At 59.0% G+C, this 21,769-nt stretch overlaps 2 protein-coding genes across 7 annotated transcripts in view; both read right to left on the minus strand.

The window, feature by feature from the left end:
• Positions 1–12,192, minus strand: part of MAP4K2 (mitogen-activated protein kinase kinase kinase kinase 2) — a 26,391-nt gene extending 14,199 nt beyond the window's left edge. The window contains exons 1-30 of one of the 3 annotated variants that reach the window (XR_009734588.1): positions 12,045–12,192; positions 11,843–11,900; positions 11,517–11,607; positions 11,366–11,430; positions 11,003–11,058; positions 10,639–10,686; positions 10,510–10,552; positions 10,071–10,143; positions 9,859–9,990; positions 9,722–9,784; positions 9,267–9,348; positions 9,068–9,175; positions 8,544–8,622; positions 8,170–8,228; positions 7,388–7,431; positions 7,268–7,306; positions 7,144–7,177; positions 6,935–7,040; positions 6,765–6,853; positions 6,648–6,689; positions 6,441–6,525; positions 6,268–6,347; positions 6,127–6,187; positions 5,927–6,044; positions 1,845–1,903; positions 1,642–1,745; positions 1,376–1,553; positions 548–616; positions 368–454; positions 52–122 (exon numbers count right to left, since the gene is read on the minus strand). Coding sequence is in view for 2 of the 3 variants with exons in the window: in XM_061406868.1 (XP_061262852.1) it covers positions 52–122; positions 368–454; positions 548–616; positions 1,376–1,553; positions 1,642–1,745; positions 1,845–1,903; positions 5,927–6,044; positions 6,127–6,187; positions 6,268–6,347; positions 6,441–6,525; positions 6,648–6,689; positions 6,765–6,853; positions 6,935–7,040; positions 7,144–7,177; positions 7,268–7,306; positions 7,388–7,431; positions 8,170–8,228; positions 8,544–8,622; positions 9,068–9,175; positions 9,267–9,348; positions 9,722–9,784; positions 9,859–9,990; positions 10,071–10,143; positions 10,510–10,552; positions 10,639–10,686; positions 11,003–11,058; positions 11,366–11,430; positions 11,517–11,607; positions 11,843–11,900; positions 12,045–12,140 (2,319 nt within the window). In the remaining variant the exon portion in view is untranslated. The remainder of the gene's footprint in view (positions 1–51; positions 123–367; positions 455–547; positions 617–1,375; positions 1,554–1,641; positions 1,746–1,844; positions 1,904–5,926; positions 6,045–6,126; positions 6,188–6,267; positions 6,348–6,440; positions 6,526–6,647; positions 6,690–6,764; positions 6,854–6,934; positions 7,041–7,143; positions 7,178–7,267; positions 7,307–7,387; positions 7,432–8,169; positions 8,229–8,543; positions 8,623–9,067; positions 9,176–9,266; positions 9,349–9,721; positions 9,785–9,858; positions 9,991–10,070; positions 10,144–10,509; positions 10,553–10,638; positions 10,687–11,002; positions 11,059–11,365; positions 11,431–11,516; positions 11,608–11,842; positions 11,901–12,044) is intronic. The other 2 variants (XM_061406868.1, XM_061406867.1) reach the window with 2 other exon arrangements.
• Positions 12,193–12,514: 322 nt separating this feature from the next.
• Positions 12,515–18,906, minus strand: MEN1 (menin 1). 4 transcript variants are annotated; one of them, XM_061406878.1, is made up of 10 exons: positions 18,809–18,906; positions 17,951–18,411; positions 16,809–17,017; positions 16,475–16,603; positions 16,143–16,183; positions 15,981–16,068; positions 15,170–15,306; positions 14,621–14,756; positions 14,003–14,167; positions 12,515–13,802 (listed from the first exon to the last, which is right to left on the minus strand). In XM_061406878.1, coding segments are annotated over exons 1-10 (1,851 nt in total). In that variant the 5' UTR covers positions 18,811–18,906; the 3' UTR covers positions 12,515–13,319. The 4 variants fall into 4 exon arrangements, with proteins under 4 accessions (XP_061262862.1, XP_061262863.1, XP_061262864.1 ...); XM_061406879.1 differs by having other exon boundaries at positions 18,797–18,897; XM_061406880.1 differs by having other exon boundaries at positions 18,773–18,827.
• Positions 18,907–21,769: the final 2,863 nt, after the last annotated feature.

Genomic DNA, 21,769 nt, shown 5'->3' on the forward strand with positions numbered 1-21,769 from the left:
GAAGGTGGGGACCACCGGGTGGGGAGGCCTAGACTCCCGGGTCCCCCTCACCTCATTGGTGTCCAGGCTGCGGCCCTGCATCCCATGGCTCCAGAAGGCCAGCACGCTGTCCTGCAGGCACACTGGGAAGGGCCGGGCCACCATCAGCCTCGTGCCTGCCCGAGGGCCACTGGTTCCCCCAGCGATGCCCCAGGCCCAGGTGTGGGTGGCAGACCAGACTGCAGGTGGCCAGGATGGCTCTCAAGAGGGGCTGGGGGACCTGCCTCCTTGTTCTGCTGCCAGCTCCGAGCCCCAGGGCCATATCATGCGCTCCAGGCTGGCATCTTCTGCATCCACCCCCCTCAGCCCCACCGTCCAGTTCACTCACCCACAGTCTCAATGGGGAAGTCAAAGGTCAGCACAGGCGCCAGCGTGGCCGTGGGCTCGCCCAGCAGGTTGACAATCCTCACGCAGCCTGCATAGGGCCGGGGTCGGGGGGTGCTGATGGGTGGGGGGGCTCCCTTACCACCCCCTCCAACACCCCAGCCCTGACCCCAGGAACACTCACGGTCAAAGCAGACCAGGACTGTGTCCCTGTCCACCTGGATCACCTGCTGGGCCGAGCCCGGGAACCCCTCTGCAGTTAGAAAAGGGAGACATGGCCTGGCTGAGCCACCAGCCCTGCTCTGGCTCCGAGAGGAAGACACGGGGCAGCGGGTGGGTTGTTAGGCAGCCTTCACCACAGGAGCATCCTGGGGGGTGTTATGACGCTGGATCTCACTGCACAGCTGGGGCACTGAGGCTTGGCGCCAAAGTGACCCATCCGCAGGCTCACAGGGAGCCGGGCTGAACCTCAGGGAGCCGCAGGAGAGCAGGGACCCGGGAGTCAGGGGAGCCGGGCTTCAAGACTCAGTCACTATGTGACCTCGGATCTCTGAGCTTCAGGTTCCTTAACTGTAACCCAGGCATGACGATACCTACCTCACAGGGCCGTTGTGAGAATCAAGAGTAAAATCTCATGAGACCCCTGGCTGGGAGTTTGGGCACCATATGGTCCAGGGCACCTTCCCCTTCCTTCACCCACCGCCACTCCCTTCACTCCCTGAGCTGCCCTAGCACCCAGGATCCTGCTTCCTTGCTCAGAATGAAGGCCTCTGGCTCCTGCCTTCCCCAGCTTGGCTGTCCTTGCAGCCCCCGCAGGGTTGATCAGGTTGTCTTAGCTGCTGAGCCCTTTGGTCTAGTGACATCTTCTATGGGGAGACCCAGCTGAAGGGAGGCTGGGAGCCTCGGGATCCCCAAGATCTCCGTGGAGCTGTAAACTGTGGGGCGCACTCTGTGCATACATATCACGTGCACACACACACTCATTCACGCAGAGCCTGGCCCTCCAGCTCACCGGGTGGGATGAGGATGTCCGGCGTCAGGCCAGCCTCCAGTGGTAGGACGTGGAACAGGACGCGGCAGCCGGGCCCCTCAGGGCCCTCGGCCCCCACACACACCTGCGGGAGCTCCTTCCCGTCCAGTACCAGCGGCTCCAGCATCCCTGCTGGGCTGGGCAAGGGGCTGGAGAAGTTCTGGGGGCAGCAGCGGCACTCAGGTCTTTATTTCCTCCCCCACACCCCTCTGCTGCCCGCCCAGAGGGTCCCCCCACTGGCCCCGCACCTTCAGCAGCAGGAACTTCTGCAACGGCTCGTACCACTGCAGCAGGAGCAGGCTGGAGGGGAGCGCGGCCAGCAGGAAGGTGCTGCCCGTGTGGGGGTTCCGCACTGCGGGAGAGGAGGCGGTGGGCCCCGGGGCTGTGCCCGCCTGTGCCCAGCTAGCCCCGCCCCGCCCCTACCTCGTCCCACCCGCCCCCCAGCTCTTACCCACACGACACTGCAGGCAGCCTTTGGTGTCAGGAATCTTGTTGGACAGGGCAAAGCGCCTGGGGGGACAGCAACCAGGGCAGGTGTCCCCGACGCCATCCTGGGCAAGCCCTGACCCCCCGCAGAGCCCTAAGGATGAGTTCTAACACCTTCCCTGCCTCACAGGTGGCAGACGGAGGCTCTGGAAGGCCAAGTCACTTGCTCGAGTAACTGAGAAGCGGATGTGATGTTGGGCCCGTGGCTCCAGCACCCAAATTGACAGACTGGAGCCTGTACATCCAGACCAGGGGTTTGGCTCACAGAATTCTCTCTAACCCTGACTGGGGGGCAAGGCACTTGACCTCTCGGTGCCTCAGCTGACTCCTCTGCAGATGGGGGTGGGGGGCGTGCAACCGTGGTGCCCACCTTGCAGGGTCACAGTGAGGTCTGTGTGAGTTAACTCAGCAGAGGGCTTGCAGCAGAGCCCGCATAACAGGTGCCCTCACAGAAGGCTAGCTTTTCTCATCCCCTGTTAATACTTTCCCACCTATTTTCAGTCATTGAAAATCCTTTTTAAGGAAAGGAAGGATCCAAATGCTGTTGTTGTTTAGTTGCTAAGTCATGTCCACCTCTTTTGCGACCCCATGGACTGTAGCTGGTCAGGCTTCTCTGTCTGTGGAATTTCCCAGGCAAGAATAATGAAGTGGGTTGCCACTTCCTCCTCCATGGGATCTTGCCAACCCAGGGATCGAACCCACATCTCCTGCATTGGCAGGTGGGTTCTTTATCATGAAGCCACCGAGGAAGCCCAAAATGAAGAAATTAGGGTGTGGGAGGGCTGGGAGCTGATTCAGGCTCCAGCTCCTCCTTCAGCCAGAGCACTCAGGGCCAGTTCCCACCCCACACGCCGTATGTCACAGGTGGGCAAGCCGGCCAGAGGAAACAGACTCGCAAGAAAACGGCAATCACCGGGCCCTCTTCTGTTTCCGCTGGCTATTACACGGGGTGGCCAGTGGGTGGCTTCCTTTGGTGCTGAGGGAGAAGTAGGTCCTTGCTCTGGTTCCCTGCTGTCCCCCAAGCCCTCAGGGGAAGTTCCGAACCCGTTTCTTGCTCTGAGAAGCAGGGCAGCATGCCAGCAGCCCGGCCACCTCTCCCTGTGACCCAGGGCCCATCTGCACCCTCTGCTGGGACGTGGGGCCCGCCGAGGAAGTCAGCACCTCTCCCCCTGCGTTTGCTCCTCTCTCCCCTGTTCCTTCCACTCTCTTCCCAGTTGGCCTTCAGATGGGACAGAGGCAGATTTTTTTATTTGTTTCTTTCTCCAACAATTTGAGATCTCCGCTGTGACTTCCCGAACACACACCCAAAGCTGCCTGTGACTTGGGGCTGTATTGGGCCTATTTCCTGCAGGTCCCGGGCCAAAGCAGAGGTTGGCCTGGGACTGAGGTCAGGAAGCTCCAAGGCCACTGGGTTCCCAGCGTGGTCCTCGAGCGAGACTACTGCACGAAGGGCCTGGGCCCCTCATCTCCTCGGTGGGTGTAGCCACGGCCCAGCCTCCCCCACCGTCCCCACCGGCTTCCACCACCCACCTGGTCATGGCGAATTCTAAGCCCACAGCCCACCTACCCGCTCAAATCTCAGGGCCACCCCCCACTCCCTGACAAGAGCTGAGGCCTGACTTGTACATTTCAAACTCGATGTGACACCATTGAATTCTGCCCCACCCGCAGCTGATGACAGCTCCATCCTTCCGTTGCCAAGGCCAAAACCCTGGAGTCATCCTTGACTCCTCTCTTTCTCTTCCATCCACCAACTGTCAGGAAATCCTGTTGGTCTGGCTTTCAAAATAAAACTGGAATCTGACTGCCTCTGTCCTCCTTCACCGCTACCCTGGCCCAAGGCGCCATCACGTCGCACCAGCCTCCTGACAGGCCTCTGCTTCCACCTGTATCTCCTCCAGCCTCCTCCCAGCACAGCAGCCAGACTGACCTGTGAGAACCTCAGTCAGGGCACACTCAGCCAGGGGTAAAGGCTGCTCTGTGGCGACAGGGCCCTCGGAGGCCAGCCCCTTCTCACTGCCCCCGTGTGGACCCCCTGACTCCCTGCTGTTCCTCACACGAGCAGGCCTGGCCTCTGGGCTCAAGCCCTGACCCCCCAGCCCCCAGATATTCTCAGGACTCACTCCATCACCCCCTCCAGGTCTTTGCTCACACAGCACCCTCTCAAGGACGTCCTTCCTGCCCACCCTTTGAACACCGCCTCCTGACCCTCCACGTCACCACTGCGCTGCCTCCTTCCTCGTGTCCATTGTTGTCTGTCCCTCTTGAGAGAGAGTCTGAGGAGTACAAGGGTCTCTAGTTCCCAGGAGGATCTCACACCCAGGAGGCTGCCTGGCACATACCAGGAGCTGTACGGCTAAATGAGGGCCCCTGCCACCCGTGGGCAGAGGAGCCTGGCAGGATACAGCCCATAGGGTGGCACAGAGTCGGACACGACTGAAGAGACTTGGCACGCACACACCACCTCATAAACACACCTCAAGCCTGCTCACTGGGGGTCTCCCAGTCCCTCCCTTCCCCTCACGCACACTCTCATTAGTCCCCACATCCCGTCAACCCTACTTCCTAAATATTGCTCGGGTCCGTCCAGTTCCCACTGCTGTCCCTCGTCTCGGGTCACTACACTGGCCTCCCTTCCAGGCCCTCTCATCAGTCTCCTGCTCCATTCATCCTTCCCGCTATCACCACAGCCGTCGGCAGTCGCTCCTGTGTCCATCTGCCCAGACAAGCCCCTCTCTCCTTCCCCAACTCCAGGAGAGGGCGCGTGACCCAGGCCTGGCCCCTGGCTCCTCATCCCGTGGCCGCAGTGACCAGCCCAGAAGTGGGCACGGCCCTCAGCTAGGCCCGTGAGAACTGGCCCCAGCCCGTGGTGGGAATTACTTGGAAACAGAGGTTCCAGTTCCACGGGTTTATTAGCTAGTGGATCACTAGGTGGACCTGCAGGTAGCTGTCACTGGGCAGGAAAGCCTACTTGAGGATGTAGGTGACGAGAGGGAAACAGAGCCAGGAGACGCAGGAAGACGCCCAGGGTGCTGCTGGCGCCGGGGCCCAGCTGGGCCTGCAGCTGACCCTACTCCCGTTACTGCTACATGTTACTGTTGGTCGCTCAGTCCTGTCTGACTCTTTGTGGCCCCATGGACTGTAGCCCACCAGGCTCCTATGTCCATGGGATTCTCCAGGCAAGAATCCTGGAGTGGGTTGCATTTCCTTCTCCAGGGGATCTTCCCAACTCAGGGATCGAAAGTGGGTCTCCTGAATTGCAGATGCTTTCTTTACTATGTGAACCAGCAGGGAAGCACCAAACCCCACTCCTACCCGAGGCATTAAATTCCCTTTTGTGCTAAAGCCAGTGAGTGAAATCATCCGCAACAGGAAGAGTCCTGACTGACATACAGAGGGATCCTACTAAGATGCTCCCCGTGCCGCTGCCAGTCAGACAAAGCCCAGATCCCGGCCTGGCATCAAAGGCAGGGCTCTGTCACCTGTACAGCTTCCCCTTGGGCTTCTCCCCCTCCCCTACTCAGCCCAAACACCTTCTACCTCCACAGATCGCCTAGGAAAATTCACACATAATTCACACATATTCCTTCCTTGCTGGAAGGCTGATCTCTAATGCATCTGCCTGGAAGACCCCAACTCCCACAAGCTCGCCTAGCCTCTCTGAGGCCTCCCCACCCCTCCCAGCTCTGGCTCACCCCAGAGCTGAGTGTTAAGGACTCATGGGACTTGTCCCCAAGCCCAACCTAAGAACTGGCATTTCCCAGTGCTCAGGAGACATTTGCCCCACAGCCTACCCACCACGGTGCCAAGGGCTCGTCTGACATAGTCACATCCACTGTCTCCTTCCCTCCCGACAGGCCTGGGGGCAGCGGGAGGGAAGGCTACCAGCGGGGCTGACCAACGAGGAAACCAGGCCTCAGAGAGAGGCCAAGTGATATGACTAAGATGCCAACCATGTCAGGACCAGGAAAGGCCGTGTTCCAGCCCTGGCTCTGTCCCTCCGTCTCCCCTGGGTGCTCCCATCCCTGTAGGGCCAGGGTTGCTGACCTGGGGATGATGCGCTGGGTGAGGCGGTTGGTGGGGATGGAGAGGGGGACCTGCTGCTGTAGCCGCCGCTGTTCAAACAGGCCTGGGAGGTCATGGGCCCAGATGTGCGTGGATTTCCCTGTGGAGGGACGTGGCGGAGGTGGGGATCAGAGCTGGTGGGCAGGCCGCCAGCCCCGCCCCCTGCCCGTCCCACCTGGTACCTGAGAGGGACAGGAGCACGTTGTTCACGCAGTAGAGCCAGGCGCAGCGGTGCGAAATCAGCTGAGGCCACAGAGCGACAGGCAGATAGCGTCAGCCCCCGGCCCCGGTTCCCCAGCCCTCCCCTGCTAGCCGGGCCTCACCTTCTCCAGTGTATCCTCATGCAGTTCGTGCAGGTTGAGGGTATAGATGCCCTCCTCGGCTCCCACCACCAGGAACTGGTCTGCAGGTTGGGGCATGGGGTCAGAGGTCAGCTACATCCCCGGGCCCAAGCCAGGGATTCCCAGTCTCCTCCCTCCTCCCTGGCCCTGCCTACCCCGGGTGACAGGGTGAATCCAGGTGATAGCGGCATGGATCCGCAGGGGGCAGCCATTGAAGACCTTGGAGAAGCAGGCACCCATCTGGAGAGGAAGCAGGAGGCTGATGAGGAAGTTAAGGGGCAGCGGGGGGCGGTAGTGGGGGCAGGCAGCAGGTGGTGGGGCAGCAGGCAGCCGGGAGGCGGAGCTATGAGACAAACACTTACGTGCACCTTGGGGGTCGGGGGGAGCCCGTGGCAGGATGACCTCTGGGAGGGAGGAGAGGAGTCAGGGTCTTACCCACAGACTCCTGCCTCCCCCACCCTCCTTCAGCACCCCCTCACCTCAGGATCTTCCCGGTGCTTCATGGTGGCCCAGGCGGTGGGGAGCAGGGGAGGGCTGGCGGGGCCTGGGTGCGGCAGGGGTAGGGTTCCTGCAGGCACAGAGCGGCGGCCGTGAATTCCAGTCCCAGACCACCCCGGGGCCGGCCTCCTGCTCCCTACAGCTGGCTCACCTGGGAGGCTGGGGTGAAGGTCCTCGGCTGGAGGCTCAGTGGGAGATGACCCCAAGAACGGGGCCCTCTTGATGGTTCCTATGGTGTCATCTGGAGAGTCCAGCTCCTGGCGGGAGGGTCAGGGGACCCAGCCCAGCTGTTAGCAAGTGACCCTGTAACCTACTCCCAGCCAGCAGCACCCCCACCCTCAGCTCCCCTCCACTCTGAACCTGGAGTTCCGAGGCCGGCCGGATGGTCAGGCTCCTGTTGGGGACAGATTGGAGGGAGATGAGGTGTGAGATACGATGGGGTCATGAGCCCGGTCCCCACCCTCTCCGGGCTCCGGGCCCTCACCTTTCCTCCAGGGCCTCCTGGACTGACTGCAGCAGGCTCCTGGGCAGGGATGGGGAGGGGTCAGAGGTCAGCCTGCCCTCCTGCTCCTGCCCCCCTGCAGCTTCCTTCCCCCTCACTCACCCACTCAGCTCCTCCTTCCCCAGCAGCGTCCACTCCTCTTCCCACTATGGGGAAACCAAGTCAGAAAGGCCGGGAAGGAGGCAGAGAGACAGACAGGCAACGTGAGAGGGCGCTGGAGAGATGGGGGAAGAGAGAGAGAAGGCAGGCAGACAGACAGACAGATGGAAAGTGAGATGGTAACAGGCAAGAGAATTGAGAGAGACAACAAGAGACAAAGAAACTGTGAAAGAGGGACAAAGGCAAAGAATGAGAGGGAACAAGACAGTGAGAGAGACAGGCACAGAGAGACTGAGACTGTGGAGGCGAAGAGAGACGCTGATAACAGAGACGGCGAGAGAGCAGAGACGGTGAGTCAGACAACCCAGCAGCCACAGCGACTGAGGCAGAGAGGAACGTGCCGAAGGAGGTGGCGGTGGGGGGGGGTCCTCCAACTCGTGACAGGCCCACATGTGTTTTTTGGCCATGCTGCATGGAGCACATGGGATCTTAGTTCCCCAACCAGGGATGGAACCCGCACCCTCTGCAGCAGAAGCGTGGAGGCCTAATCACTGGACCGCCAGGGACGTCCCAGGCCCTCCACCAACTGTCCAAAACGACCTGCCCCAGGAAGGAGCCCCAGCCCTCCCGGTCCCTGCGCGGACGGGTCTGTTAGAATGGCTCTCCCGGGCCTAAGGGCCAGGCTGCTGCGGCTGTCAATGCTCCTGGGTTTGAGATGCTTGGCCACCTGCAGAGCTCCCTAGCCCTGCCCCGAGGACCACCCAGCCACACAGCCAGCCCCTCACCGGCTCATTCAGTGGGTCTGTTTCCTTCCTGCGTGGGGCGCCGAATTTCACCTGGTGAACTGGGGGCCCAGATCCAGGGGTTAGGAGGCCAGAGACTCAGGACTGATCCCTAAAATCATACCAACTCCACACACAGCCCCCCATCAACTCCACACACAGCCCCCCACCAACTCCACACAGATAGCCCTCTGCCAACTCTCCCAATTCTATACATTCAGCCCCCTCCAGGCAAACACAAAGCGCCCCCCAAGTCCACACTCAGCCCTCCATCACCAAATTCACATACATAGCCCCCCAATCCACACAGCCCCCACCAAATCCATACACACAGCCCCCAATCCACCCACAGCTCCCCCTCCCAAAAACAGACTCACACTGGATCTCCGAAGGGGTCCTCTCGGCTGGGCCATGCTGCCCCCGGGAGTGAATGGTGTCCGGAAATATGTCATAAGTCTACAGGAGAACACACACGGTGGACACACGCCCACACTCACCTCATACTAGGTATTCCTTGAGGTGCTTTATACACACTGACGTGTTTGTATTCACAATAATGCTCTGAGATTACCGTGAGATTAAACGCACCTTCCTTTCACAGATGAGAAAACCAGCACAGAGAGCCAAGGAACTTGCCAAAGATCACAGAGAAAACAGGTGACTTAAGTTAAGGACCTTCAGTTAAGGTGGCCCTTAACTTCACAGGGCCAAGGGCAAGAACCTATTGGAGTGGGCGACAGGGATGCAAACTAGCTCAGGGAAGATTCCTAACGCGTGGGCTCAACCAGACCGAAGCTCCCTGTGCTGCAAACTCACGAGCTGAAGGGACGTGACTGAATCACCTCTGTACTCCTCAGCCCCAGACCAGGCCAAGACCCAGTCCCCAAGGGCTCTCACTTACCTCCAGGTCACAGTCTTCTGGAGAGGGGGTTCCCAGGTGGGGATCATTGGCCTTGTCCAACAGCTGTGTGAGGAGAGCCCGAGGCAGGTGCTGGGTCGTGAAGGGGTGCTGGAGGATGGAGGGGGGCGCAGCTTGGTTCCTGGCCTCCAGTCCCTGCTTCTGAGCATCAGGCCCCCTGCTCCCCCCTCCTGCCTCCCACCTGCAGAAGCCTCTCCGCTGTCGGTCTCTTCTTGGGATTCTTGGTCAAGGCAAGCTTGAGGAAGTGATGGAAATTCTGGGTCCTAGTGGGTACAAGAGCCCCCCCGCCCCAATCCCGGCCCAGGTTAGCCCTCAGGCAGAGTGTCCTGCCCCTACTCCAGAAGATTCTGCGGAGCCTGCCCAGGGAGGGGCCAGCTTGAGGCCACGGGCAGCTGGCCTGAGCAACACTGCTGTTGCGACACGGCAGCGCCTCCATTATCAGCCATCTGCCTTTCTTCCTTGTCCACACGGGTCCCCGGCGTGGAGGCAGGGCCCAGGCCCCACTCCTGCAGACAGTCTGTGGAGGCCCAGGAAGGGCAGACCCTCAAGGCTGCACCTGGGGAACCGGCAGATGGCTCCTCCACCCTCATCGGGCTGGACTGAAAGGGGGGCCCCAGCAGGCGATGTGGCCCTTACCAGCGAGTCTTGTCTCTCAGCTTTGGCGGCTGGAAGCTGCTCTTCGACATAAGCATCAAGGCCCTGTGGAGACCACAGGTCAGAGGTCAAGGGTTACAGGGTTCTTGGCCCAGGCCAGGGGCAAGTGTTCTGCTGACCTCATGGGATGCAGGTGGAAGAGAGGCGGCTGCAGCTCGCCCAGCTCGATGGCAGTGATGCCCAGGGCCCAGACGTCACACAGCTCATTGTAGCCACCTTTGCGCTCCACGGCGGCCACCTCTGGGGCCATCCTGCAGGCAAGGTCACACATGAGATGGCCAGGGGCCTCCACGCACGGCCCCTACCCCCTCAGCCAGAGGCGCAGCCTCACCAGTATGGAGTCCCAATGAAAGACCTCCTCTTGGCCACAGACGCTGTCAGCTCGCCTGACACCCCGAAGTCAGCTGCAGGGAGAAAAGCCGCTCTCACCCCACCTCAGGCTGACACTCCCCACCCACGGCCAGGGCACAGGCTCAGGATGCACCTGGCGGGGCTCAGACAGCAGGGGGCCCAGGCTCAAGGCCAGGCCAGGTTCCCTCCTGGGAGGGGTCGACCACCTTGTAGCCCTGACCCAGTGCCCGGTCCCAGGTTAGACTCCATACAGACCCAACCACATCCAACTTTCCAGCAAGAAGGGAGAATGGTGCCACGTTCTAAACGGGGAAACCGAGGCTCAAGTGGTAAAACGACTTGCCCGAGGACAAGCAGGCTCCCAGACTCCAGGAGCTCCCACAGAACCCTCGCCCTGACGGTGTCCCCAGGGTACTGACCCAGCTTGACATCTCCCTGGAGGGTGAGGAGAAGGTTGGCTCCCTGTGGGAATGGAGGAGAGAGAATCCCATCTGGTGCCCCCAAGAGTTCCCTCCTCCCTCCCACGATGCCCTTGGCCAGATCCCTACCTTGATGTCTCTGTGGATCTTCCCCTGAGAATGCAAGTGGTGGAGCCCCTGCGGACAAAGAGGAGCCCCTGAGAGCAGCTACCCCGTATATCTCCCCTCTCCTGAACCCCCTCAGGCCTGGGGCCCCCCACCCAAGCAGCTTCCTCCACCCCTCTCCCCAAACAGGAAGTGACTGAGCCAAAAGGGAAATGGGCTGCTTCCGGCAATAGGGCTGGGGCCCCTTCCCCCCCAGGACCCACAGCCCCTCAGGCAGCTCAGCCTGAGGGACTCCACCCACCCCACCCCACCCCACACAGGGGCCTGCTGGGCTGCCTGCCCTGCTCCTGGGGACGAGGGGTGTGAACAGTCCTACGGGCCCAGCTACCTTCAGTGCCTCTCGACAGACATAGGCAATCTGCCGCTCCTCCAGGGGCCCGGTGGCTGCAATGGAAGGGGTAAGGGCTGGCTTGGGGGTCTAGCGGGGATATGCTGACCCACCCAGCTCCACCCTGTGTAGGGGAAGCAGCAGGCACTGCTGGCGAAAGGAGAGTTGGCCACATCCCCTCCCGACATAGGGTAGGATATACAGCCCAGAGAAGGACAGCATTTTTCTCAAGGTCACACAGCCAGTGAAGAAGTGGAGAGGGGCCCAAGTGCAGGGCCTCAGCGCTCTCCTCCTGCCCTATGTTGGGGTAGGGGGATGGGAAGAAGGCCGTGGCCCTCTGGGGCCTGGAGTCCTAGCCCTCACCGTGGTAAATCTCCTGCAGGGACCCCCCTCCGCAGAACTCCATGCAGATCCACAAGCGGTCATTCCTGGGGTGACACAGAGCTGGGGTGGGCACATGGCAGGGCCACATGGGGGCTGCCTGGGGGCGGGCAAGGGGATACAGCAGCCTCACCTGAGGTAGCTGCCAATGTAGGCCACCACATTGGGGTGGCGGCACTCACGCAGGATGGTGATTTCCTGCTGAAGGGAGCTGATGTCGTCCCCTGGGAAACACAGGGCATCATGAAGGGCGCCGCCTTAACTCAGTGCCCCATCTGCAAAATGGGCACAGAGTGCCTCCTCTCTTCAGGCCAGACAGGTGCCAGCCGACAGTACCTCCTGGGGCCTGCCTCTCAGCGGGGGCCTCGGAAACGGCAACTCTCCGCTCCTTACACCGCGCCCGCCCGCGCCGCGCTCTGCCCTCCCTCCAGCGCTGAGGCCCTGGCTCCCGGCCCTCACCTGGGTCTAGCTTGACTATTTTGACCGCGGCCAGTTCGGACGTGACCGTATCGCGGGCCTGCAGGGGCGGAGGGGTTGAGAGGGATGAGGAGGGGGTGAGGAGGGATGAGGAGGAGGCGGGGCCGGGGGCCAGCTCCCGCAGCAAGACGCAGAGCGCGTATCCAGCTCTCAGCTCTCCCGCCCGGCCCGCCGCCCGGCGCACCTTGTAGACGTCGCCATAGGTCCCGGCCCCCACGCGCTGCAGCAGCTCGAAGCGGTCCCGTGGATCCTGCAGCGACACGTTCTGCAGCAGCGCCATGGCCCGGCGCCGGGCAGGCGCGAGCTGCGGAGCCGGCGCGGGGCGGCGCGGGGCGGGGCGGGGCGGGACGGGCGGGGCGGGGTAGTACCGCCGGGGCGGGCGCCGGTGGCTCCGAGGCCGCGGGGGCGGGACCGGGCCCCAGGGCGGGGCCAGGCCGGGGATGCCCCGCCGCCCGGCCGGGAGGAGGCGCCCGCGGGACCGACCCTTGGCGGCAAGGGGAAGCCCCAATCCCGGGAGGAGCGGGCGGGCGCCGAGGCTCTTCCTTCAGCCACTGGTTCCTCGAGCTCTACAAGTGGGGAGACTGAAGCCCGCAGGGCCAGAAAGCAGAAGAAAGAGGGGACGCTCCACCCCAAAATTCCCAGATGAAACACCGACAAGTTTTTTTTTTTTTTACAAAATGTATTCATCTTCCTTGGAACTGAAAAATAAATCTATGTACAAAACAGGAAGAGATCAGGCTCCCCTCACCCACACGCAAACAAACCCCTGTAGATTTCCTCTAGGGTCCCCCGAGACAGGCTGGACCTCGGGGAGGTTCCCAGAGGGTGGGAAGAAAGGTCTGCTCTGATCTAGGGCCAGTTTGGGCAGGGAGGGGGCAGGGCTCAGGATTCACACAGGCCGGGGGCAGAGTTTTGCGTCCCCGACCCATGAGACAGAGAAGGAAGCTAGCATTTCCAAATTCTGGAAGCGTTTCTTAGGTTCTTTGTGCTAGGGGGCTTGCAAGGAATGGACTTCTGAAGTGTGGAAACGTTCTCCTAGGAGCTGGGCGGGGTCCTTGGTTCCCGGGCTGTAGGTGGGACCTCTGCTTCTAGGGTTTAGAGCGAAAGAGCCCCATGGGCTGGAAGCAACCCTGAGCCAACACCGCTCAGGACGAAGGTTAGAGCCTGGGTTCTGAGGTGAAGGCTGTTTCCCGTGGTTGGACCTTTAAAGACTGGTGATGGGGTCAGAGGGAAGGTTTCAGATGGCCGGCTGGGACCCTTGGGGATGGGCTCTATATTCCAATGACTGGGCAGAGCCCTCGATTCGGGGCGCTGGGCAGAGTTTGTACTCTGGGAACCTGCAGCCTGGGTTCCGGGTAGGGATGGGGCCTGCGGGTGGAGCCTGGGCTCAAGAGGCTGGGGTGGAGCCTCGACGGGTTGAGGGCGGGCTCTTGGTAGGCGGATATGGAGTCCCGGTACTTCAGAGACCCTTGCGCTGCCGCTTGAGGAAGGAAAGCGTGTAGTCACTCGGTGTAGACACTTTCTGCTTCTTCATCTGCACTTGTGACTGCGCCGTGAGCTGCAGCTTGATGGCGCTCGAATTGATCTTGGTGGCCACAAGCAGCTCCTTCATGCCTTTCATCTTCTCGCTCTGGAATGTCAGCACGGGACCCTCGGGTGGCGGTGATGCAGCGGGTGCCGGCACTGGAGCGGCGCTGCCGCCTTCAGCGCCGCGGGCAGTCCCGGGGACTGTGCCTGGGGGCTTCCGAGGGGGTCCTGGCACCGCACCCTGGCCCGCGCCTGGGCCCTTGTCCAGCGCCGGCTTCTTAGGCGGCGGCGGCTCCTCGGGCTTGGATTCCCGCCGTGGGCCCCGCCGCCGGCCTTCTCGGGCTTCCTCGCCCCACGGCTCTTCAGCCTCGGCCGCCTCCGCCTCTCGGCTCACTATGCGTACCTTCTGCCGTACCTGGGCCGGATGGGGAGGACAAGCGAAGGCCAAGGTTGCAGGCCAGTGGCTGGCACCCCGCACCCCAGCCATCTTGGGGCCTTGGTCTCACTCGCACCCAAAGGGTATAGGCAGATCCCCTGCAGTGCTACAAAGGTCTGACTCCTCCTGGCTGCTGTCACCACCCGCCCTCCCAGCCACCCTGCACAGCTGCCTCTCACCTGTCCCTCAAAACGGCCTAGGGACTGCACAAGGAAGGTGGCCCAGCCCACATGCAGCACGGGGGTGGGGCTGCCCTCTTCCCATTTGCAGATGCCATCATAGAATCGCAGCAGATGGGCGAAGCACTCTGGGTCCTGGAGGGCAGAACCCTGACTCTGCGTGCCCTGAGAAAGGGGGGAAAGGGCACAGTTAGTTCAGACCCCATTACTCACCCCTCACCAGGCGGCACAGGCCAGACCTCTCGTCTGGACAGAGAGCCCTGGCCCTGGGGGAGGTGAGTAGGGGTGGAAAGAATTCTTAGAAACTCCTTCCTTTTATAAATCTAGTCCTTAGCCTGGACTTGGGGCTAGTGGGGAACCACCCTTTATCTCCATTTCACTCCCTCAACTGAATGAGTGACCCTGACAGAGAAAGAGAAGGGCTTCCATCCCATTTACCTCACCTCCTCAAACCCAGACCCAGACCCTCGGCTACTGCATAAGAGAACACAGCTCTCTGCCTGTCCTGCACCAAACTTTCCTGTGCCGCCCCCAGTCCCAGGCAGCAGTTCCACGTCCTGGGACTGGGAGCCCTGCTCAGGTGGGAAGGTGTGCACAGGCTGGAGCCCAGCCTTTCACCTGGGTCTGCTCCCCGGGTCGCTCCTCGCCAGCCTCCAGCAGGCTGGCGGCCTCCTTCAGCAGGTTGGGGATGACGTCATTGGCTACTTCAAAGAACTCCTTGTAGATCTCCTCGTCTTCACGGCAGTAGTTGTAGCTGTGAGGGCAGCAGGGCACTGTGGGGTCTCAGCCATGGTGGGTACCCCCAGGGACCTGGCAGGGGAGGGAGCCCTGGTTTCTTTCCCGGGATCATCCAGGGACCGAGTGAATGATTGGGGTCCTCACTCCGAGATGATGGTGCTGTGTCAGCCCAGAGCAAGAGTGAAGAGGGGGGCCGGGAATACAGAGCTGGATGGCAGTGGTCAGACATCAGGAGAGGAGAGGGAAGGAAAGGCCTGAGGCCCTCATGAGGGGTCCCTACCTCTCAGGCAATGATGGTCTTGGCTGCCTAGTGACTGGAAGGAGAGGGATAGAACTTGGGACCCAGGCCTCCCTCCTGGATGAGAGGGGTTGTAAATTGGGTGGAAGGGGAAGAAAAGCTGGGCTGGGGTCATGTGGGGGGATCCTCACTCCTGGATGACAGTGGCTGTGTCGGCCCAGGCCTGCAGAGCTTCGCGCACATTGCGGTTGCGACAGTGGTAACCAGCCAGGTACATGTAGGGGTAGATGTGCTCATCCCGGTAGTAGGTCTTGGCTGAGGCAATGCCCTGAGAATGAGCAGAGGGGTCTCAAGGAGGCAGCCCCAGATGGCACAAATGTTCCACTGGATCACAATTGGAAGGGGCATCAGGAAGATTCCAGAGAGTCTCCTCCCATGAGACCTTACTACCCTGGCCATCATCCTCTCTGCCAGCTGCCCCTCCCCTGGTCTGCAGGTCTGCTTGCTCAGGCCTGGGCCAGACTGCTGCAGGCACCCTGCAGACAAAGGCCTAGGAAGGGGAGGGGCTTATCCTCCAAGCTCAGGGTCTGTCCCTTTCCTGAACTTTCCCCCACAAACACCAAGGCCTTCCAAATCCAGTCTAATGTCCCTCCCAGCCCAGGAGCCCCCAGCCCCACCAAGTTAATACTCCCACCTCAGTGCTCTCACCACGTTTGACTTCTGTTATACTCCCAGAGGACAATGACAAGTAGTAGAAAAAGTAGGGCTGAGGGGACAACTCTAGGACCTACCCCTCCCAGGCAGAGAACCAGAACACCTCTCAGACATCCCTGACTGCACTGAATATGCACGCAGTAAATACAAAAAGGGGACTGGATAGGTGATACCCCACAATACACACAAAGTTCTCTCCTTACCTGCCCCCCCAGTTCCAAGTAGAAGGGGACCCCAGCCACCGCTGGGCCGCCCTTCTCTACCCTTCTATACCTAAGATGTCCCCACCTTGTGGTAGAGGGTGAGTGGGTCCGGCCGGCCCGGGGTGGGCTCCAGCTCCTCCAGATCCGCCAGGTTCCCCAGCGCCATTGGGTACCTGGGAAAGGCTAGTAAGTCCAGGCTGCCCCCTAGCCCGCCCTGGGGCCCAGCCTGGCCACTCCCCCTACTGACCTTTCCAGATGTCCCAGGTCATAGAGCAGCCACAGCAGCTTCTAGGGGCCAAAGAAGAAAAGTGCAAGCTGGTGAGAGGGAGGTGCGCCCTCAGTCTACCAGGCAGAGGGAGCAGTCCGGCACCAGTAGGGGACTCCCCCCCGAGGTGGGAAAAGCCAGAATTTAGGAACTAGCCCCTGACTGGTGTCAAAGCACTTTCATGTCTCAATTTCCCCCTTCCCAAGAGCCCCAGGAAAGTCCAGGCCAGGAATGATTCACCCATGTTACAGAAGGGGAAGCTGAAGCTCAGCAAGGGGAAGCACCCTGGCCCAGGGTCCCACAGGTACCCTCACCTGCTGCAGCTGCAGTAGCTCCAGGGAGTCAGTGTGCAGGTCAATGGAAGGGTTGATGGCGCATACCATAAATGCCACCTCCATCTTGCGGTCACAGCGCATGTATGATCCTTTCAGGTACAGCCAGCTCTTGGGAGAGGACAAGACCAGATGTCTTATGATGGCCCACCAGTGCCTGCTGTAGGGATTGACATCAGGAACAGGGCCCTCCCCTTGAACAGGGCCCCAGACATATGGAGGTGGTGACAGGAAGAGGGGAGAATGGCCCAAGAAAGCAGAGCTCCTTGGGTGGCCTGGGCTAGGAGAATATGGAGGGGGTGGGGGAGTGCAGTACCCGCTCAGCCACACCCGCGTTGACTGTCTGGCCTCTGCGATCCTCATTGCCCTTGCCATGCCAAGTGACTTCAGCTGTTTGTTCTCCATTGGGCCCAAACACTACCCAGGCGTGGTCCTCGGACAAGGCCAAGTGGACATCCCGGAGACCGAGAGCCTGGCAGGCCCCCACCACGGCGAAGGCCACGCCAGAGCTGTCCAGTTTGGTGCCTGTGGAAGGGAAAGTAATCAAAGAGGGTCCTCTGAGCTCTGGCCTGGGGGAAGGGACCTGCCAGCGGTAAGCCATGCTCCCTCCCACCCTCACCCCCATACCTTTGCCCTCTGACACTCCTGCCCTGCTTCCCTCTATCCCTTTCCTCCTAACTGTTCAGGGCCTCTCCCTCCCCCCTTACATTCCCTGTCCTCAACAGGAGACCCTGAATCTTTCATAGTTCCCCAGCTTTTGACCCTGCCTTTTCTATTTCTCTGCAACTGTATTATATATTTCTGCTAATTTAAGCATTTCCTCATTTTACTGTACTAGGTTATAACCAGGACACTGGCCAACACTTTTTTACACACCCACTGATGGACACTCCTAATTTATCTCTGTCCTCTTTTCTTGCTAAGCTCAGAAGTAGCCTCAGATTCCTTCTCAATATGGCACTCCAGGACCTGAATGCCAGTTAACTGGCCTTAGAACAAAAAGGAAAGCTCTTTGCAAGTCCTGAGCTTTCAGCTTCTCAAGGTGAAGCCCTAGTCTCTTCACCTTCAAATTATGTTCATAGATACTCCGTGGATTGTCTCAATTCCATGAAACATAGACAGATTTTGGCTCCTCACCCCCTAAATCTTCTGCTGCCCTCTGTGCCCCAGGCTGAGCTGCAGTAGCTGAGGTGCTGAGGGGGCAGAGGGTGGGCTAATGGATTTGGAGTCAAGTGACTGAGGTCCAGTCCCAGCCCCGTCACTGTGTGTCACTTTGGCAGATCACTTTCTCTCCCGGGGCTTCAGTTTCTCTAGCTGCAATGGGGGACGTAACACTTGGCCCACCTCACAAGCTTACAGGTCTCAAACGGGCTCTGTAAACCACAGTGTTGGGAAGAGGTGGGCCAAGATTCTCACGTGAGACAGCCACCTGTCTCTTGCCACCTGTCGGGCTCCAACCTGTGATGAAGCTGAAGAGGGACTGGATGTGGGCACGATCCTTGAAGTAGGAGCGGCTGAGGCTATTCCAGATGACATCGGAGACCTTCTTGACCAGCTCACGGCTGGAGACGCCCCCCTCTCGCGGGTAGAGAGACAGGTCAACGGCGCCACGGATCTGGGCAGTGAAGCGGGCATAGAGGGCAGCGATGATGGACAGGTCGGCCACCGGGAAGTAGGTGAGGCCGCCAGGAGGGTCGGGCGCAGGGCTGGGCTGAAAAGTGAGCTCAGGCACGTTGGTGGGGATGACGCGGTTGACAGCTAGGAAATGCTCCACGAAGCCCAGTACCAAGGATAGGAGCACCAGGTCCGGCTCCTCCCGGCCCAGCTCGGCAGCGAACAGGCGCACCACATCGTCGATGGAACGCAGCGGGAATAGCGTTTTCTGGGCAGCCTTCAGCCCCATGGCGGCGGCCCTCGGCCTGCAGGCGACCGGAGGAGAAGGATGGTCTTGTGGGCACGGCCCACGAGTCCCCTCCCAGGTTCGGCTAGCGTTCCACACCCCTCTACACACCCACAGACACCAACCCTTGCTTCCCCGCCGCTTCACGCTCCGCTCATCTGTTCCCCCTCTTTCATCGAAGAGACCCCTCAGCCGAGGCTGCAGGGCCTTCCTGTCCCCCACACCACCAGGAGCCCCGGCCCCGAAGGAGGTGAGCCCCTAGGACCCCGCTGAGCACTCCCAATGGCCGCCCCGCCCCCTCTCTGCGCTCATACCCCCGGGGCCCTAGAGTCCGCCGGAAGGCGCCCCTAGGCCAGTCCCCCCAAATCCCAAGGAGAGACCTGGCCTAGGTCCCCCGCGCCCACCTCCGCGCTTACATCCCACACAAGGCACCGCGGCGCCCGCCGCCTGAAGTCTGCTGGGAAATGGAGTTCCGCCCCCCTCGGGCCGCACTGCCTGCCGGGAAGAGGAGTCCAAGGCCCGCTGTTGTCCCTGCCAAGTCTTGAAATGGTGGCCGGGCCGGCCAGTCCGCGATGGCTTATGGGAGTGGTAGTCCCGCTGCTCTGGGCTCCCCAGAGGGCGGAGAAGAGCGGAGGCAGCCCCGCCTTTCTGAGGTCCTCAGGGATTGGTCATTCCAATTCACGCTCACCCGGGTAGCCGAGGAACCGCAGTGCCTTTTGGGAGATGTAGTCCGGGTAGTGAGCGGGCAGTGTCCGCTTCTGTAGGTTGTTGCTTGTTGGCAAGATGTGATGACAACGGGAACTTTTTAGCACTGCTGGAGTACTGTAAATGTGTTCAGCCATTTTAGTTGGTTATTTATCGGTATCGATTAACACATAAAAGTGCCTACTGTAAGTCTAGCTTTCGGTCTACAGGGAAAATCTGACACGTGTGCAAAGAAGACCATCTAAAGAACCATTGTAATTATTTGTAATACAGCAAAAGAAGAGTAAAGTAACTCTCTGCATCCTAAGATGGATCTTCAGGGCACATTGTTCAAGGGGAGAGGCTGCAGAACAATATGTATGATGGGGTAGGATTTATATTACCATTTAAAAACTTCAAAATAATACTAAATAATTTCTACAGAATCAGTCACTCTCTTATTCATTTAGGAAACAGATTTTTGCTGCCTATAATGGGCCAAGCTCTCAGGCACTGGCTATGTAGCAGTGAGTAAAACAGATCAAATTCCTACCCTACTTCACTTCTGTACATTATCCCCCACAAAACTGTAAATCTAGCCTAATCATGAGAGAAGTTTGGGCAAACACAAACTGAGGGACTTTCAGACTGGCCATACCTGACAGCTCTCCTCAAAAGTGTTCAGGTCATGAAAGACAAGGAAGGAGTGAGAAACCGTTGCACATTAGAAGATACTAAGGAGACAGGGTCAGACTTTATTTTGGGGGGGGCTCCAAAATCACTGCAGATGGTGACTGCAGCCATGAAATTAAAAGACACTTGCTCCTTGGAAGGAAAGTTATGACCAATCTAGATAGCATATTCAAAAGCAGAGACATTACTTTGCCAACAAAGGTCCGTCTAGTCAAGGCTATGGTTTTTCCAGTGGTTATGTATGGATGCGAGAGTTGGACTGTGAAGAAAGCTGAGCGCCGGAGAATTGATGCTTTTGAACTGTGGTGTTGGAGAAGACTCTTGAGAGTCCCTTGGACTGCAAGGAGATCCAACCAGTCCATTCTGAAGGAGATCAGCCCTGGGTGTTCTTTGGAAGGACTGATGCTAAAGCTGAAACTCCAGTACTTTGGCCACCTCATGCGAAGAGTTGACTCATTGGAAAAGTCTCTGATTCTAGGAGGGATTGGGGGCAGGAGGAGAAGGGGACGACAGAGGATGAGATGGCTGGATGGCATTACGGACTCGATGGACGTGAGTCTGGGTGAACTCCGGGAGTTGGTGATGGACAGGGAGGCCTGGCGTGCCGCGATTTATGGGGTCGCCAAGAGTCGGACACGACTGAGCGACTGAACTGAACTGAAGGAGACAGGACCAACGTGGTGTCCTAGATTGAATCCTAGACCAGAAGAAAAAGGATTTAGTAGAAAAACTGGTGAAGAGGGTGGCTGATTGGCCCAGCTCGCCCAAGTCTGAGGGGACTTCAGGGGAGTGGGACTTTCAGTTTTAAAACTAAACCAGTCAAGTCTTGGGCACCTGTGAGCACTACTTATGAAATTCAAAACTATCTGTAGCTTTGTTCATTTTTCAAAGGAGATCAGCCTTGGGATTTCTTTGGAAGGAATGATGCTAAAGCTGAAACTCCAGTTCTTTGGCCACCTCATGTGAAGAGTTGACTCATTGGAAAAGACTCTGATGCTGGGAGGGATGGGGGCAGGAGGAGAAGGGGACGACAGAGGATGAGATGGCTGGATGGCATCACTGACTCGATGGATGTAAGTCTGAGTGAACTCCAGGAGTTGGTGATGGACAGGGAAGCCTGGCATACTGCGATTCATGGGGTCACAAAGAGTCGGACACGACTGAGCGACTGAACTGAACTGAACTGAAGTTTTGATAAATGTACCATGTTGTGTAAGATGTTAACATTTAGGGAAGTTTAGTGAGGCATATATGGGAATTATATATAATTAATTGTTAAGTCTTGGGCACCTGTGAGCACTACTTATGAAATTCAAAACTATCTGTAGCTTTGTTTATTTTTCATTCCTAAGTTTTGATAAATGTACAGTGTTGTGTAAGATGTTAACATTTAGGGAAGTTGAGTGAGGCATATATGGGAATAGATCATCAAGGACTGCGTTCTGGGGTACCCCGTCATGTAGAGGTTGGGAAACCAGGAGGAACCAGCAAAGATTCTGAGAGGAATCAGCCAGAGAGATGGGAGAAAAGCCACATGGGCATTTGGTTTAGAGGACCAAGCCAGAGGAATGAGCCACAGGGTGCCCACAGGTCAGCAAGCTGAGCACCAAGGACTGATTGCATTTAGCTCTGTGAGAACCCCTGGCGACCACCTTAGGAGTAGTTTGGGAACAAAAGCCCAGAGTTCTTGGGCTCAAGAAAAATGAAAGGGAAGAAATTGGAGACAGTGATAATACACAACTCTTTTAGGGAGCTTTCCAGAAGAGAAGAAAAAACCAAGCTGGCAACTGGAGGTAGAAGAAGGTCAAAGGAGGTCCTGGTGTTGTGGCTGTTTTTTGGGTTTTTTTGATAGGTAAGAAGTGGATTTATTCAGATACAGACAGAAGCACACTCCACAGACAGAGTTTGGGCCATCACAGAGGGTGAGTGCAGCCCCGGAATTTGATGTGGTTGGTTTTTATAGGCTGGGTCTTGATGTCTCATTGCAGAAAGAATTCAGA

Source organism: Bos javanicus, chromosome 29, assembly GCF_032452875.1.
Source record: "Bos javanicus breed banteng chromosome 29, ARS-OSU_banteng_1.0, whole genome shotgun sequence".
Taxonomy (NCBI): domain Eukaryota; kingdom Metazoa; phylum Chordata; class Mammalia; order Artiodactyla; family Bovidae; genus Bos; species Bos javanicus.

What these genes read in the sequence shown, in the direction of transcription:
- MEN1 (XM_061406878.1), bottom strand. An exon ending in CCTCTTCAGCTTCATCACAG is followed by an intron (nt 17,018 to 17,950) that starts GTTGGAGCCCGA and finishes TCCCTTCCACAG; the next exon opens with GCACCAAACTGGACAGCTCT. An exon ending in TAGGCCGTTTTGAGGGACAG is followed by an intron (nt 13,803 to 14,002) that starts GTGAGAGGCAGC and finishes CATCCGGCCCAG; the next exon opens with GTACGGCAGAAGGTACGCAT.